The 18,883-nt window shown below is 49.0% G+C and overlaps 1 protein-coding gene across 5 annotated transcripts in view; it reads left to right on the top strand.

Annotated features, from left to right (window-relative positions):
- The window catches only part of FEZ1 (fasciculation and elongation protein zeta 1), a 143,563-nt gene that overhangs the window by 97,041 nt on the left and 27,639 nt on the right, over window positions 1–18,883 (top strand). For 3 of the 5 annotated variants that reach the window (XM_075328086.1, XM_075328088.1, XM_075328089.1), the window contains 2 exons: window positions 7,413–7,512; window positions 18,180–18,311. In XM_075328086.1, the coding sequence (XP_075184201.1) occupies window positions 7,413–7,512; window positions 18,180–18,311 (232 nt within the window). The remainder of the gene's footprint in view (window positions 1–7,412; window positions 7,513–18,179; window positions 18,312–18,883) is intronic. The other 2 variants (XM_075328087.1, XM_075328090.1) reach the window with 1 other exon arrangement.

The following is an 18,883-nucleotide window of genomic DNA, read 5'->3' on the forward strand; positions in this document are numbered from 1 at the left end:
GCTGGGGTCTGGGTTACAGAAATGTTTGGCCACAGGTAGATCTATCCTTTTTTCTCTAATTGTGTGTCAGTGAGAATCATCCTTGTCCGGTCTCCCCCACATACAGACCCCCAGTTGGACATTTGGTACATATAATTGAGTACACCCCATTGGTTGTGGTGCAGCTGAAGGTACCTGGGATCTTGTAGTCCTGATGTGATCTGGGGATCTTTATCTTGTCCGTTGTCAGTATAAATGGACAGGTCTTACATGTTTTCTGGTTGCAGGGAATGCTCCTATTGTTGGAGAGGACAGGGCGCTTCTGACAATGATGCTTCTCAGATTCGGGGGCTGTCTAAAACACAGAAGTGGGGGGGTCTGGAAAAATAGATTGTAACCGGGCATCTTTTTGTAGTAATGGTTGTAGTTTCCGTGCGGCTCCTCGTAACACGTCCAGATGTGGATTGTAGGTGATCACAAGAGGGACGCGGGTGTTTTCTTCTTTAGTTTTATAATGTAGGAGATGGTTTCTTGATATTCTGGTGGCTCTTGTAATCTGGTTTTCAATTGTTCTTGGGCGGTAGCCTTGATTCAGAAAGGTCTTTCTGAGGCCCTCAAGGTGATTGTCTCTATCTGTACTGTTTGAACATATCCGATTGTGCCTGATGGCCTGGCTGTACACTATAGAGGTTTTATATGGTTTGGATGAAAACTGTCCCATTTCAGGTGTGTTGGACGGTCAATTGGCTTCTTGTACAGGGATGTCTATTTCATTGTTTTGTGATGCCCCTGGACTAGTCAGGTCGCAGGGTACTGCACGCTCCTTATCTCCCAGTGCAGGACTCAAACCCCCCCTAACATGGTTCTGGGTTCCCAACTTGCAGCACTGCCTCCATCAGCATCCACAAATCCCAATCACACCTCGCACCACACCTGTCAGGCACACCAGTGGGCTGCTGAGCTGGAATAGGGCCGCCCACCTAGGGGTCAGGCAGGGAGGTGGGAGGTGACAAGTCAGTCGGCTCCAGGGGACCAAGGAGTTGAGTGGTAGCCCTCGAGCAGTGATGAGCTCGGAGGAAGCTGGGAGTTGGAGCTCCCAGAGGAAAAGGTAGATTGGGTTGCAGACAGTGGTCTGGACCCGGAGTCGGAGACCCGGTCGCAGGAGATTGGGACTGGGTGCTGATTTAGTCAAGGAGGACGGTCGGCAGCTGCAGTCCAATAGCCGGTCTCGGGCCAAAAGCACGTCGGGGTACTGAACCCTAGGTCGGGGAGAAGCTTCAAGCAACCCGGCAATTAACCTGCGGAGGACAGGGCCTTTATGGACTGTTCCCACGAAGCTCAGAGATCGGGGCACTAGCACAACGAGGGGGATAGGGCTTTCCAAGCAAAGCAGCCCACTGAAATCCCAAGCGTGAGCTCCTGAGAGCAAACTCCTCTGCTACCCATGGTAGGGAGCGGGGCCCGGACAGCTCTAAGCTTATGGGCCACCTGAACACTTTCAAATTCTGTGCACGGAGGCAGGTTATAGACCATCAGGCAGTGCTGCAGGGAACGGGACACGGACGAGCTCCCCAAGAGGGCAGTGGCACCCAGAGACTTGGTTTACCACTTTGTCAGCGTTTGCTTTCCTTCTGAGTGAGTACCCGATTAACCCCTGCTACCAGTGAGCCTGCGCTCCCCCTGCAATCCATCCCACCATTTGGGGTCCCAGGGCCCTTCCTTACCCGTGGAAGGTAACGTCATCTGGCTGCCCCACTCCATCACCCCGGGTACTCCCAATGGCAGCAGCGGTACTCCCTATTTCCGCACACATCGGTGGTGTCATGAACTATCTAACTCCCCTGTAAATAACCCCCATCACGTTTCGGCGTGACCTCGTGCCCCCGGGTCCGGAGACCCTCGAGCCACGAGTAGTGACACCCGGATCCGAGCGTTTCGACCGCTCCTGGGGTGGGACTGGTCCGAAACAGTTTCGTAGTTTGATGACGGTGTCACAGAAGTTGCTTTCAGGCAGGAGTAGTTGAGTGTTAGGATGATGGAGGGATGAAACTGATTAAAGTGTCCGTGGAAGGTCTCAGCTGCTCCTCAGACTCTGTGCAGATGATTAATATCCTCGATGTGACGGTAGTAGCCAGAGGCCGGATAGGACAAGAGGATAAAAGTCACTCTCAAGCTTGGCCTTAAAGGATTTGCATATTGTGGAGCCATTTCGCTTCCCATTGCAGTCCCAGTCTTCTGTAGATATGTTATTGTCAAATGCAAAGTGATTATGGGTGAGGATGAATGTTGTAAGCTTCACCACAGAATCGGCATCGGTTCCTGTATTTTCCAGGGAGACTTTGCAGGCATTCAGTCCATCCTGGTGTGGAATATTCGAGTACAAGGATTCCACATCCATGGTGGCGAGGATGGTTCCCTCTGGTAGAGGACCTATTGCTGATAGTTTATTCATTAGGTCAGTAGTGTCCTGGATGCAGCGTATCCCTTACCAGGGGTGTAAGAATCTGATCACAGTACGCCGACACTCGGATCAAACTCTGATCTGAGTGCCATTAGCATAATCCATCCGATTCTCTGAGAATATGCGCTCGGGTGACCCCGGCCTAATTGTTACTTTCCAAGTGCAACTTTGAATTAATTGTTCACCTATGTGCAGAAAATAGTGCTGTACCGCAATGCATCTGCAGGATCTCCTGTATAACCAGTGTGATTCCTGCAAGGAATATTCACATAAGCAAGTTAGGCTAGTTTCACACTTGCGTTGAACGGCATCCGTTGCATTGCGTTGTGTGACGGATGCAACAGAGGTGTTGCATATAGTGGCACAACGGACGCTGCAAAACAACGCAATTCGTTTTGTTTGTTTTTTTTACAGTTTTACCGTCGGCAGACTATTGTGAACGATCAGCTGATCGCTAACAGTAGCCGGCCGCCGGGCGATCAGCCGATCACTCACAGTAGCCGGCCCCCGGGTGATCAGCTGATCGCTAACAGTAGCCGGCCGCCGGGCGATCAGCTGAACACTAACAGTAGCCGGCCACCGGGTGATCAGCCGCTCACTCACAGTAGCCGGCCGCCGGGTGATCAGCCGATCACTCACAGTAGCCGGCCGCCGGGTGATCAGCCGATCACTCACAGTAGCCGGCCGCCGGGTGATCAGCCGATCAGTCACAGTAGCCGGCCGCCGGGTGATCAGCTGATCACTCACAGTAGCCGGCCACCGGGTGATCAGCCGATCACTCACAGTAGCCGGCCGCCGGGTGATCAGCCGATCAGTCACAGTAGCCGGCCGCCGAGTGATCAGCCGATCAGTCACAGTAGCCGGCCGCCGGGTGATCAGCTGATCAGTCACAGTAGCCGGCCGCCGGGTGATCAGCTGATCACTCACAGTAGCCGGCCGCCGGGTGATCAGCTGATCACTCACAGTAGCCGGCCGCCGGGTGATCAGCTGATCGTTCGGTCGCCGACAATGTGTGCGGGGGGCGGGAGCGGGGGGTGGAGTGCAGTGGCTGGAGCCGAGCAGGGCCATGGTTGAGGACGTCAGTGCCGCGGGGACTGCATCGTTGGGGGACAGGTGAGTGAGTGTGAGAGTGTGTGTGTGTGTGTGCGTGCGATTGTGTGTGTGTGTGCGTGCGATTGTGTGTGTGTGTGCGTGCGTGCGATTGTGTGTGTGTATACATACGGAGTGCGGGGAGGGGGCGGAGCCGAGCAGGGAAGTGTCGGGCTCCCGGCACACGTAACCAGGGTTCCTTGGTTACCCGATGTGTACCCTAGTTACGGGTGGAGGGAGCCAGAGAGAGCATGTGCAGTGAAATCCAAAGGATTCCACTGCTCAAAAAAAGTTACATGCTGCGTTCCTTCCACCCGATGCAGCGTCAAAATAGCGACGCTGTGTCGTCCGGTGGATGCAATGCTGACACTTGCGTTACAGTGCGTCATCCATACAAGTCTATGGAGAATAGCGCAGTGCGTTAACGGACTGCACTATTCTCCATAGTGACGGACTCCGCTGAACGCAAGTGTGAAAGTAGCCTTAGAAAGTTGAAAAATAGTATCCCGACGAAAGGGACTTCATCTCTGCGGACGTTTCTGTCTGCTGTAAATCGTGGTAGACGCTGAGCTTGTATCTCCCCTCCTTCTGGAGCTGATGACGCTGCAGCAGAACCCAGAGTCTCTGTATATAAGACCAAGTTCACACATCGGTTTTGTTCAGTGTCTTGGATCCGTTCATCAGTGTCAGTTTTTTTTTTTTTTACAATCCGCGTGTCTTTTTTGTTTTTTCTTGTTTAAAAAAAAATATATTACAGATTCTCCTATAAACTACTCAGTGACAGACGGACAGCGCTCGCATGAGACAGAGTTGGTGTCTGAGTGTTGTCAATTGTTTTTATTGACTGATTTACTTTAATGGTCAACTTTTATCTGCAAATTGGGTCAAAATGGGACCTTTCTCTGCTTCGCAAGAAAAACCGGAAGGAGAGTTACATGCAGTCCAGGGTATCTGGCCAGATGCTGGTCCCCATATAAAGTCTATGGGGAACAGAAATCTGGGGCAAAGGGGTAGGAGCAAGCGCTACATACTCACCGATCACTGGCGGGGCTGTCACACTGCTCCTGCGGCACCTCTTTGTTCTTCCCGAGCTGGCCGCTCATTAGGCTCATACATATTCACTCCTCCCCCGTCTGTGATTGGTTACAGTCAGACGCGCCTCCACGCTGAGTGACAGCTGTCTCACTGCAACCAATCACAGCCTGCAGTGGGCGGATCTATATCGTACAGTACAATAAATTAATAATTTAAAAAAACTGTGTGCGGTCCCCCCAAATTTTGTTACCAGCCAAGATAAGGCCTCAAAGCGGCTGGCTGGCATTCTCAGGCTGGGGAGACCCACGTCATTGGAAGCCCCCCAGTCTAAAAATATCTGCCAGCAGCCGGCCGGAATTGCCGTATCCATCAAATGCGACAGTCCCGGGACTTTACCCGGCTCATCTCGAATGCCCTGGTGCGGTGGCAAACGGGGTAATATATGGGGTTGATACCAGCTGTGTAATGTCACCTGGCATCAAGCCCAGAGCTTAGTGATGTCACGGCGTCTATCAGATACCAGACATCACTAACCCAGTCAGTAAATAAAAAAAAATAGACGACACAAATTTTTTTTTGAAAACACGCTCCCCAACACATTCCCTCTTTCACCAATTTATTGGAAAGAAAAAAACAAATCCATATCTGGTGTAATCCAATAAAGGGGTCACACGATGATCCATACCATAGTCGCTGTCCCAGTCAATGAAGAACAGAATGTTCCCCATTGACTGGGAGAGTAATGCAGTGGCCTGAAGTAACATCAATGGGTCAGCCCAGGTCACTGCAGGGGATGACAAGCGCTGGCATCAGGAGGTTGGCGAGGTACATTACCTGCGGTGATGGAAGCCGCTACACTCCTGACGTCAGCGCTCATGACGAAGTACAATGACTGCCGCGTTCACAAGCGAAGTATTGCAAGCGGCCCGTGACGTCACCGCTCGTCACAGTCTCAAGCCGCCCGCGAGAGGCCATGGAAGTCAGTGACGAGCGCTGAAGTCAGGAGAGCAGGACTTCATCACTGCAGGTAACGGCAACCTCTTAACGGCAACGCTCATCATCCCCGCAGCTGCAGTGCGGGCAGATGCTGACACGCTGCAGTGCGGGCAGATGCTGACACGCTGCAGTGCGGGCAGATGCTGACACGCTGCAGTGCGGGCAGATGCTGACACGCTGCAGTGCGGGCAGATGCTGACACGCTGCAGTGCGGGCAGATGCTGACACGCTGCAGTGCGGGCAGATGCTGACACGCTGCAGTGCGGGCAGATGCTGACACGCTGCAGTGCGGGCAGATGCTGACAGGCTGCAGTGCGGGCAGATGCTGACAGGCTGCAGTGCGGGCAGATGCTGACAGGCTGCAGTGCGGGCAGATGCTGACAGGCTGCAGTGCGGGCAGATGCTGACAGGCTGCAGTGCGGGCAGATGCTGACACGCTGCAGTGCGGGCAGATGCTGACACGCTGCAGTGCGGGCAGATGCTGACACGCTGCAGTGCGGGCAGATGTTGACACGCTGCAGTGCGGGCAGATGCTGACACGCTGCAGTGCGGGCAGATGCTGACACGCTGCAGTGCGGGCAGATGCTGACACGCTGCAGTGCGGGCAGATGCTGACACGCTGCAGTGCGGGCAGATGCTGACACGCTGCAGTGCGGGCAGACGCTGACACGCTGCACTGCAGGCTGCAGTTGAGCAGCCGTGGGGTTGGTGCGGGAGCGGGACACAGACTGCACGGGCACCCAACAGAAATCACACGGAAGTGCTTCCGTGCGGTTTCGGGGATTTTGCGGACCCATTGACTTGTATTGAGTCACGGTCTGTTATTACGGAACAGAATAGGACATGTTCCATAATAACGGAGCGGACATACGGCATCCGATGTGTTTTTTTGTAGGAACTGATGGCACACAGAAGTGCTTCTATGTGCCATCCGATTCTACACAAAAGACAATGAAAAGATGGTCTTGTCAGTAGGTCCGCAAAAACCAGGAACTGACCAAGACAGACGGAACGGTCGTCTGAATGAGCCCTAAGGGTTTTTCCACAGCCAAAAAAACCTTTTATTTTTTTTTTCTCCTGTTTTTCTCGGTTTGTGTGCAGCTGTGATGTAGTTGGACAGTATGGACATTGCGGCTTTAACCCATCATCAGATCTTCATTTTCCCATCAGTTGTTATGAATCATGAAGTGCGAGGCAGCCATTGACCCAAACTCAGCAGTGTCCTTTATGCCTTTGAGGCTGTTGAGTTTGACAGGAGACCCCCGGCCGGTCTGTACTCGAGTTGTGATACACGGATGTGTGAGAACCGGTCTATTAGCAACTCGATCTACTGTCATTTTCTTTGCTAAATTAAAAGCTTTACTTTTATATTTTTTATAGCAGATGAATTAGAAAATAACTGATAGTAGTAGAACGTTCTGGTGAAGCGTGCTGCACCCCCAGAAGCAGCAGCCGGCCAACACCAGACATTGTATGGGCAGGATTTTCTCCAAGGCCCATTCACTGCAATCTGTTACTTTACCAAAAAGCAGCTCTCCAGTGCCTGGTGCCATCTACATTACAGTGGGATGTTACTATGCGGTGGCACACGCTCTGACGTGAGATAATGATGGCTGTCAGGGATCTCGTCTTCCTTAATGCGGTCATCAGATACAATCTTGCTCTTATACAGTTCTCTGCTCCTATGTGTGGTCCTGGTTTTGTCTCTGAAGTCCCCCCGTTGTGTGCAGGCCCTGTCTGCTGCTCTGTACTGTTTACTGACCTCTCTGTAGGATTTCTGAGCCCTGACATCATTGTCCCCGGGGCTCGGCTCATCCGTTCCTTCTTACTGACCAGTTTCTTCCATTCGCAGAGTCTGGGACGCTCTCACCGACAACTATATTCCATTAAATGGTGAAAAATGGAGAGAACAGAGTGAAGAGCTGCTGAACGGTAACCTGTCTGACACCGAGGTATGGACGGCACTTTCTTTATAAGGTTTTCTAGAGTAAAATGCTTTCCCTCTAATATTCGATTAATCCAGGAAGCAAAATCCTGGAGCTGAAAACTGAACAGAAATGATTTTACTTCTGTGGTTAAAAACTAACGTGATGGGAAGAACCTATTTATGTTCTGTTACTGTCCACTAATCCGGAATATTTGGTATAGATACGTATGTCATTTATTGTGCTGGTAACATTGTAACAATACATCTATTGAATGACATGCCGGCAGAGATTTAAAAAGGAGTTGTCACTTTTCCACATTGCTCCTTACTCTGCTGTCCTCCGTGAAGAGGCCGTACTCCGTACTACAGCTCGGATCATATTCACTTCAATAGGAGCTGAGCTGCAGTACCGATTACGGCCACTGTACAGTGTGTGGCACTGTGCTGTTCCACTGTGTACACCCGGGAGCCACATACAGCTGATCTGTTAGGGTACTTGGTGTCCAACCCTCACCGACTCGATGTGATGACCTACCCTAAGCCTAAGTCATCAATATCTAAGATCTAGACAACCCGGGTTAAGGTTTACTATGAATTAAATATAGTTTAACCACATAAAGAAAGATGGTCGCTGCACGGATACTTCTATCACTTAATGTTGTTCTTCCAAACTTGAAGAGCTTCTACCATAAGGAAATGAGGCTCCATCCCCTGGACTGGAGGGAGGACATTATCAATGAGGCCGGCAGATAAGAGTCCATTACTCAGGCTTAGCGGCAATTATATTTTGCATGTTGTGAGTTCTGTGCATTGTCAGAGGCACTTTGGACTGGATTGCACTCCCGGGCTCTCTTGGACTCCCCGGTCTGTTCTTAAGGGAATACTCCAAATGGGCTGTAATGTGCGGAGTTTGTTGTGTAAGAGCCGGATGTTTGTTACACGCTGACCTTGCAGACACAAGCCATTTACTGGCAGACGAGACGATGAATCAAAGAATCGCCGAGCTATATACTGCGAGGACGGCAAGGAGAGGTACCGGAAGAAAAATCACAAATGTAGGGGGATCAGACTATCAACTATGCTAAACACATACAGACAATGCAATGAAGCTGCTATGTACCCTAACTACTCTTAACATTGAAAACAAAAAGAGCAGCACAGAGTGTTTCAGAAAAGGGAGCTTCCTTTAATATCTATACTTTTACATTAGGTGACATTCCCAGTGTCGACTCTGTAAAGTATAGAGACTGGGGTTTTCATAGATGATCCTAAGGGGCACTTTGCACACTACGACATCGCAGCTGCGATGTCGGTGGGGTCAAATTGAAAGTAACGTGCATCCGGCGTCATTGTCGACATCGGAGTATGTGAATCCTTTTTACTACAATTAACAAGCGCAAAAGTGTTGAAATTGTATGATCGGTGTAGTGTCGGTCACTTCCATAATTTCGCTGCAGCGACAGGTACGATGTAGTTCCTCGTTCCTGCGGCTGCACACATCGCTGTGTATGAAGCCGCTGGAGTGAGGAACATCTCCTACCTGCGTCCCGGCTGCAATCAGGAAGAAAGGAGGTGGGCGGGATGTTTATGTCCCGCTCATCTCCGCCCCTCCACTTCTATTGGCCGCCTGCCGTGTGATGTCGCTGTGACGCCGCACGACCCGCCCCCTTAGGAAGGAGGCGGGTCGCCGGCCAGAGCGACGACGCAGGACAGGTAAGTGCGTGTGAAGCTGCCGTATGGTGGCGCCACCATTTGCCTAGCACACATAGGTCCATCACCTTTTTGGCCTGTGCTGATCCCTGCCACTGCAGGTCGATCTCTCCCAATTTTTTCCTCCGTCTCCCCTGAGGAACTCTCTTTACTGAGAGGGAAACGCGTCGGGAGGAACTATTTGTTTTTGTTTTTTGGTTGCGGGGCAGACATTCTATTTGGGTGCTGCCCTTGTCAGGGCGGAAGTTCATTCACGGGGCATGACAGGGTTTGTAGTATACCTGTCCACCGTAACCTTCCGGCCTGTGACCTCTCACCTTGGGACCGATGTGCAGTGCAGCCCATGGATGAAGCTTGGGTGAGACCATTTGGCACTTTGTTGTTCTTTGCACAATTTATGCACAAGCACTTTATTATTATTATTGATTTTATCTAGCTACTAGTAAAAGTTAAGTTTTAGTCCCTGCTGCATTTCTGTCATCTATACCCCAAACATTCCAGTAATCTGTTGTACAGTAATGGCCGAAAGTGTTGGCACCCTTGACATTGTTCCTGAAAATGAATTATTTCTCCTAGTAAATTATTTCAATTACACGTTTTGTTATACAAATGTTTATTTCCTTTGTGTGAGAGAAACAAAATTATAACCTTGTAGTTGTAATACCTTTATAATGGTACCAGGCCTGAAGAAGGGACCTGAGACGTCTCCAAAGCTCGTGTAACATCATTTATTTTAGTTTAGTTAGCCATTAAAAGGTATCCAAACTACAAGATTATAATTTTATTTCTCACTGAGGGCAATCAATCTTTTGGCTAACACGGTACCAAAATGTTTTTCTTTTTCCTTTGTGTGCTTTGGAAAAACACAAAAAACAAGAGAAAAAAGGAAAATTGGGCATAATTTCCCACACAACTCCAAAAATGGTCCAGACAAAATTGTTTGCAGCGTTAACGTAATATTCGGTTTCTCGCCCTTTGGAATAAATACCTGCAATCAGTGGCTTCCTATAACCATCCACAGCTTCTTCCTCCTCTCACCTGGAATTTTGGACTATTCTTTATAAATGGATCCAGGTATCTCATATTTGGAGGCAACAGCAATTTTCAGATCTCTCCGCAGGTGTCAATGGGATTTAGATTCGGACTCATTGCTGTCACTTCAGAACTCTCCAGCACTTTGTTTCAGTCCATTTCTGGGAGCGTCTTGAAGTACACTTACAAGCAAATGGGTAACAATGTTTTGAACTTCTCAATTTCATTCTCCATATCTCTCCATCCTCTACAGCTTTGAGACGTGAGACGACCTTCATTTTATAGACAATCATCTTGGCTATCTCATACAAAAATTTGACTAGCAATTATTTAGCAAATGATTAGTTATTCAGATTCTTCTCATGTCACTGCATTGTTACTGTTTTTCTCCTGGTGGTGGAAAAAATTCTTTCTTCCTGTAAACTACAAATTACAACCTGTTCTCACATTCCCTAATGGCTCACTGTGTTATTAGGTTGATTCCAAGCGAAAGGTCACTGGTTTGAATCGAGGAGCCGCCATGAAGAAGATTTCCCAAGAAAAGAGAATCTGCATCTTCCAGCTCATTGATAGCGGTTTCTCTCGGCCAAGAAAATTGCCAAACTGCGTCATGTGAGGCCATGACAGGTGGCAGAATACGCAAATGTAGTCCGTCCATCCACTCAAAAGCCAAGAGGTGACGTCCAGGCAAAATATCAGTCAACAAGATGGCTCATCACAAGGTCTATCAGTTCTGGGGCAACAAACCTGGCAGTGGAAGCGGCTCGTGTGCTTCATAATAGTGAGATCACAGACGCCCATACACACACCGAGCGACGCACGTTACACAAAATCATGATCATCGTTACACATCGACGCACATTGCGTTCAATATCATCATAAGAAGCGTTGGCTTGAGTTAGCAAAGAAATACGAAAATTGGACAGAAGAAGATTGGAAATGGATGATTTGGAGCGATGAGATGACAGTCAATAGATGGCTCTGATGGGCGCAAAAGGATCTGGACGAAACGAGAAAAAGGGGTTAAAAGATTGTGAAATTGAAAGAACTGTCAAGTTCGGTGGAAGAAGCCTGATGATACGGGGGTGTTTCACAGCAAATGCGTTGGACACTTGATCAGGATTGATGGTGTTGTCAATGTTTAGCTATATGTGGGTGTCCTACAAGACGAGTTACTTCATACACTTGAGTACTATGTGTAAAAAAAAAAAAAGGACAAGATTGGCGAAGAAATGGGTCAATGACCATGAAGTAGAGGAGCTGAATTTTCCCCACAGACCCCAGATCTCAACCCAATCCAACACTTGTGGGTAGAGGTGAAGAAAAAGCTGTATACATCCCTAAGTGACTCTGCCAGTATACACCAACACTGGGAATGTGTAGAAGAGACCTGACCAGTATACACCAACACTAGGAATGTGTAGAAGAGACCTGACCAGTATACACCAACACTGGGAATGTGGAGAAGAGACCTGACCAGTATACACCAACACTTGGAACGTGGAGAAGAGACCTGACCAATATATACCAACACTGGGAACAGGGAGAAGAGACCTGACCAGTATACACCGACACTGGGAATGTGTAGAAGAGACCTGACCAGTATACACCAACACTGGGAACGTGGAGAAGAGACCTGACCAATATATACCGACACTGGGAACGTGGAGAAGAGACCTGAGCAGTATACACCAACACTGGGAACATGGAGAAGAGACCTGACCAGTATATACCAACACTGGGAACGTGGAGAAGAGACCTGACCAATATATACCGACACTGGGAACGTGGAGAAGATACCTGACCAGTATACACCGACACTGGGAACGTGGAGAAAGACCTGACCAGTATACACCAACACTGGGAACATGGAAAAGAGACCTGACCAGTATACACCAACACTGGGAACGTGGAGAAGAGATCTGACCAGTATACACCGACACTGGGAATGTGGAGAAGAGATCTGACCAGTATACACAGACACTGGGAATGTGTAGAAGAGACCTGACCAGTATACACCAATACTGGGAACGTGGAGAAGAGACCTGACCAATATATACCGACACTGGGAACGTGGAGAAGATACCTGACCAGTATACACCGACACTGGGAACGTGGAGAAGAGACCTGACCAGTATACACCAACACTGGGAACGTGGAGAAGAGATCTGACCAGTATACACCGACACTGGGAATGTGTAGAAGAGACCTGACCAGTATACACCAATACTGGGAACGTGGAGAAGAGACCTGACCAATATATACCGACACTGGGAACGTGGAGAAGATACCTGACCAGTATACACTGACACTGGGAACGTGGAGAAGAGACCTGACCAGCATACACCAACAGTGGGAACGTGTAGAAGAGACCTGACCAGTATACACCAACACTGGGAACATGGAGAAGAGACCTGACCAGTATACACCAACACTGGGAACGTGTAGAAGAGACCTGACCAGTATACACCGACACTGGGAATGTGTGGAGAAGAGACCTGACCAGTATACACCAACACTGTGAATGTAGAGAAGAGACCTGACCAGTATACACCAACACTGGGAATGTAGAGAAGAGACCTGCCCAGTATACACCAACACTGGGAATGTAGAGAAGAGACCTGACCAGTATACACCAACACTGGGAATGTGGAGAAGAGACCTGCCCAGTATACACCAACACTGGGAACGTGGACAGGAGACCTGACCAGTATACGCCAACACTGGGAACGTGGAGAAGAGACCTGACCAGTATACACCGACACTGGGAACGTGGAGAAAGACCTGACCAGTATACACCAACACTGGGAACGTGGAGATGAGACCTGACCAGTATACACCAACACTGGGAACATGGAGAAGAGACCTGACCAGTATACACCAACACTGGGAACGTGGAGAAGAGATCTGACCAGTATACACCAATACTGGGAACGTGGAGAAGTGACCTGACCAGTATACACCAGCACTGGGAACGTTGAGAAGAGACCTGACCAGTATATACCAACACTGGGAATGTGGAGAAGAGACCTGACCAGTATACACCAACACTGGGAACGTGGAGAAGAGACCTGACCAGTATACACCGACACTGGGAACATTGAGAAGAGACCTGACCAGTATACACCGACACTGGGAACGTGGAGAAGAGACCTGACCAGTATACACCAACACTGGGAATGTGTAGAAGAGACCTGACCAGTATACACCAACACTGGGAACGTGGAGACGAGACCTGACCAGTATACACCAACACTGGGAACATGGAGAAGAGACCTGACCAGTATACACCAATACTGGGAACGTGGAGAAGAGACCTGACCAATATATACCGACACTGGGAACGTGGAGAAGATACCTGACCAGTATACACCGACACTGGGAACGTGGAGAAGAGACCTGACCAGTATACACCAACACTGGGAACATGGAGAATAGACCTGACCAGTATACACCAACACTGGGAACGTGTAGAAGAGACCTGACCAGTATACACCAACACTGGGAATGTAGAGAAGAGACCTGACCAGTATACACCAACACTGGGAATGTAGAGAAGAGACCTGACCAGTATACACCAACACTGGGAATGTGGAGAAGAGACCTGACCAGTATACACCAACACTGGGAATGTGGAGAAGAGACCTGACCAGTATACACCAACACTGGGATCGTGGACAGGAGACCTGACCAGTATACACCAACACTGGGAATGTGGAGAAGAGACCTGACCAGTATACACCAATACTGGTAACGTGGAGAAGAGACCTGACCAGTATACACCAACACTGTGAACATGGAGAAAAGACCTGACCAGTATACACCAACACTGGGAACATGGAGAAGAGACCTGACCAGTATACACCAACACTGGGAACGTGGAGAAGAGACCTGACCAGTATACACCAACACTGGGAACATGGAGAAGAGACCTGACCAGTATACACCAACACTGGGAACATGGAGAAGAGACCTGACCAGTATACACCAACACTCGGAACATGGAGAAGAGACCTGACCAGTATACACCAACACTGGGAACGTGGAGAAGAGACCTGACCAGTATACACCAACACTGGGAATGTGGAGAAGAGACCTGACCAGTATACACCAACACTGGGAACGTGGAGAAGAGACCTAACCAGTATACACCAACACTGGGAACATGGAGAAGAGACCTGACCAGTATACACCAACACTGGGAACGTGGAGAAGAGACCTGACCAGTATACACCAACACTGGGAACGTGGAGACGAGACCTGACCAGTATACACCAACACTGGGAACGTGGAGACGAGACCTGACCAGTATACACCAACACTGGGAACATGGAGAAGACACCTGACCAGTATACACCAACACTGGGAATGTGGAGAAGAGACCTGACCAGTATACACCGACACTGGGAACGTGGAGAAGAAACCTGACCAGTATACACCAACACTGGGAATGTGGAGAAGAGACCTGACCAGTATACACCGACACTGGGAACATGGAGAAGAGACCTGACCAGTATACACCAACACTGGGAACATGGAGAAGAGACCTGACCAGTATACACCAACACTGGGAACGTGGAGAAGAAACCTGACCAGTATACAACAACACTGGGAACATGGAGAAGAGACCTGACCAGTACAAACCAACACTGGGAACGTGGAGAAGAGACCTGACCAGTATACACCAACACTGTGAACGTGGAGAAGAGACCTGACCAGTATATACCAACACTGGGAACGTGGAGAAGAGACCTGACCAGTATACACAAACACTGGGAACGTGGAGAAGAGACCTGACCAGTATACACCAACACTGGGAACATGGAGAAGAGACCTGACCAGTATACACCAACACTGGGAACGTGGAGAAGAGACCTGACCAGTATACACCAACACTGGGAACGTGGAGAAGAGACCTGTGATCAGATTTCGGTCCAGACATGTTTGAATCTGATCAAGAGCCCAGAAGGATTCAGTTAGTGCTGAAAGCAAAAGGTAGATTTACAAAATAATAAAAATTAATGTTTAGGAGGAAAACAGTAACAATGCAGTGACATGACAAGAATCTGCATAACTAATCATACGCTAAATTGTTGCAAGGTACATTTATATATGAGAAGCCAAGATGATTGTCTATAAAATGATGGTGGTCTCAAGATCAAAGCTGTAGAGGACGGTGAGCTATGGAGCCTGACAGTGAAAAGTTCAATACATTGTTACCCTTTTGCCCTGCTAAAAGACCCATGACCTAGGATGCAAACCCAGTTTTCTGACACCAGGCTCTACATTGCTACCCAAAATCCCTTGGTAATGTTCTGATTTCATGTCTTGCATACAGATGCAGCAAAAGATCTCCGACTTCCACCATATGTGACTGTAGGTGCTGTGTTCCTTCCTTTGGAAGTCTCATTCCGTTTTTGGTGAGCAGCTGAATGTTGCGCTTTACCAAAAAGTTCTATCTTTGTCTCATCTGTCCACAAGATGCTTTCCCAGTTACTTACGTACATTTTGGTAAACTGCAGCCTAGCTTTTTTCTGTCTGTGTCAGCAGTGGAGTCCTCTTGGGTCTCCTCCATAGCATTTAATTTCATACAAAAGTGGACGGATAGTTGGCGCTGACACTGATGAACCCTGAGCCATCAGGACAGCTTCAGTTTCTTTGAACCTTGATCCACCATCCGGACTTTCCTGCATTAAAACATTTCATCAGTTTTTCTCTGCCATCCAGGGAGATTAGCCACATTGCCGTGGGTTGTAAACTTTTTTATTTTGTTGCGCACTGTGGAGAAAGGAATATCAAGATCTCTTGAGCTGGACTCGTGACCTTGAGATTGGTGACCTTTTGCAACGATTTTGGTTGTCAAGTCCTCCAACAGTTCTCTTTTCTTTCTGTTTTCCATGCTTAGTGTGGCACACAGTGCACAGATTCAGTCAACTTCTCCCCTTTTATCTGGTTTCAGGTGGTATTTTCATATTGACTCTGCAGAGCCCTGTCTTCACTTTGGCAGTGGTTTACAAGCTCGGCCTTCTCTCCATTCATTGTCTACAGTACTGCTGGAAATAGCGGAGCGCTGCACAGGCATTCACCTGCGGTCCCATAGACAGTATAATACAGATCCAGTACATGCCCCTCCGCTCCATTCATGATGGGGCTCTGCAGATTCAGGATGGGGCTCTGCAGATTCAGGAAGGGGCTCTGCAGATTCAGGACGGGGCTCTGCAGATTGAGGATGGGGCTCTGCAGATTCAGGATGGGGCTCTGCAGATTCAGGATGGGGCTCTGCAGATTCAGGAAGGGGCTCTGCAGATTCAGGAAGGGGCTCTGCAGATTCAGGAAGGGGCTCTGCAGATTGAGGAAGGGGCTCTGCAGATTCAGGATGGGGCTCTGCAGATTCAGGACGGGGCTCTGCAGATTGAGGATGGGGCTCTGCAAATTCAGGATGGGGCTCTGCAGATTCAGGAAGGGGCTCTGCAGATTCAGGAAGGGGCTCTGCAGATTCAGGAAGGGGCTCTGCAGATTGAGGAAGGGGCTCTGCAGATTCAGGATGGGGCTCTGCAGATTCAGGACGGGGCTCTGCAGATTGAGGATGGGGCTCTGCAAATTCAGGATGGGGCTCTGCAGATTCAGGACGGGGCTCTGCAGATTGAGGATGGGGCTCTGCAGATTCAGGATGGGGCTCTGCAGATTCAGGATGGGGCTCTGCAGATTCAGGAAGGGGCTCTGCAGATTCAGGAAGGGGCTCTGCAGATTCAGGAAGGGGCTCTGCAGATTGAGGAAGGGGCTCTGCAGATTCAGGATGGGGCTCTGCAGATTCAGGACGGGGCTCTGCAGATTGAGGATGGGGCTCTGCAGATTCAGGATGGGGCTCTGCAGATTCAGGAAGGGGCTCTGCAGATTCAGGAAGGGGCTCTGCAGATTCAGGAAGGGGCTCTGCAGATTGAGGAAGGGGCTCTGCAGATTCAGGATGGGGCTCTGCAGATTCAGGACGGGGCTCTGCAGATTGAGGATGGGGCTCTGCAAATTCAGGATGGGGCTCTGCAGATTCAGGACGGGGCTCTGCAGATTCAGGACGGGGCTCTGCAGATTCAGGATGGGGCTCTGCAGATTGAGGAAGGGGCTCTGCAGATTGAGGAAGGGGCTCTGCAGATTCAGGATGGGGCTCTGCAGATTCAGGATGGGGCTCTGCAGATTCAGGACGGGGCTCTGCAGATTGAGGAAGGGGCTCTGCAGATTCAGGATGGGGCTCTGCAGAGACCGGTTCTCGGAGTCCACAGCCGCAGTCTCCTGATCTCTGGGAGTCCCAGCTTCCGATACGTTATCTGCTATTTTACAGTCTGGGCACAACTCTCATTATCCGTGTCATAATTCACGTCTTTACCATAGCTTTGTAAGTGGCATGGACTGTGGCTGCAGGATCAGACGCCACATATATTGTGTTTAGTCTGTAACCATGGAGACACACATTTGTCTCCGACCTTTAGACCTAAAAAAGTAGAAGATTTTTAATTTCTAGAATTAAAATTTGATTGTAGATGCATGGAAAAATTGGTTGCAAAAGTGCTCACGTCCTTTGCTGTTTAGGTGCAATTCTATATGATCCCAAGCCTTGAAATCAACTTATAAACCCTGTTTTATTTTCTGCTACTTTCTTTCCCTTTCTTTCTCCTGTCAGCATTAATGACTTTTTCCTAGCGGGGGTCTTATGGGGCAGATTGTTCTCGGCCAGTGCCGCTCAGACGCTGCTAGCAACATTTAGCTTTGTTACTAAGGAGAGCTCCGCCAGTAATCTGCCCCCGGAAGCCTGCACCGTGTCTTCTGGATGATTACATATCCTGCAATACGGCTGCTGCCAGGCCGAGACGCTTATCAATAAATGACAATTATTGCTCCATTAATTATTGTCCAGGAACCGACTTTCTGTATAAAACCTTTTTTGTTTTCTGATTTCAGTTCCACGAGAAAGAGGAGGAAGAAATGAATGAGAAGAGTGAGAACGATTCCGGTATCAACGAGGAGCCGCTGCTGACCGCCGACCAGGTACAGGAAACGTGGCGTACGTGGCCGCTGCTGACCGCCGACCAGGTACAGGAAACGTGGCGTACGTGGCCGCTGCTGCAGGGGCAGAGTCTGACCATTCATGTGCCAGGACATTGGGGATGGATGTTTTTTTTTTTTTTTTTATTACCCCCCACTCCTTTTGTTGACCCTAAGAAATTGTTGGTGAAAAAAAAATGTATCCTTCGTTATTGTAAACATCATATATATCTATAATATTTATAATAATATAATTATAATATTCATTTATATAGCGCTGTTAATTCCACAGTGCTTTACATACAATGGCAATTACATACATATCTCAATCATTTTCAACACTTCTCTAGTGTTATATACTTGTATCTACAGAGAAGTGCGGTATATTCTGATATCTGGCGTCCTGAGAACTGCCAATGTGTCAGACTAACAAAAGTGTCCTATTCTCTTGTGACCTGTGTGTGGTTTGTACAGGATGACGCGTTTCGGGTCTCATTCATCAGAAATGTCTCACTGTAAATCTGATTGTTTGGTGGAGATCAGTCCTCATGTTACCGGAGCAGTGTAAGAAATGACCGCTGCCATCGTCTTTTCTTCCAGTGATGTCCATCGTCCCGTGC

This window comes from Anomaloglossus baeobatrachus, chromosome 11 (genome assembly GCF_048569485.1).
Source record: "Anomaloglossus baeobatrachus isolate aAnoBae1 chromosome 11, aAnoBae1.hap1, whole genome shotgun sequence".
Classification (NCBI taxonomy): Eukaryota; Metazoa; Chordata; class Amphibia; order Anura; family Aromobatidae; genus Anomaloglossus; species Anomaloglossus baeobatrachus.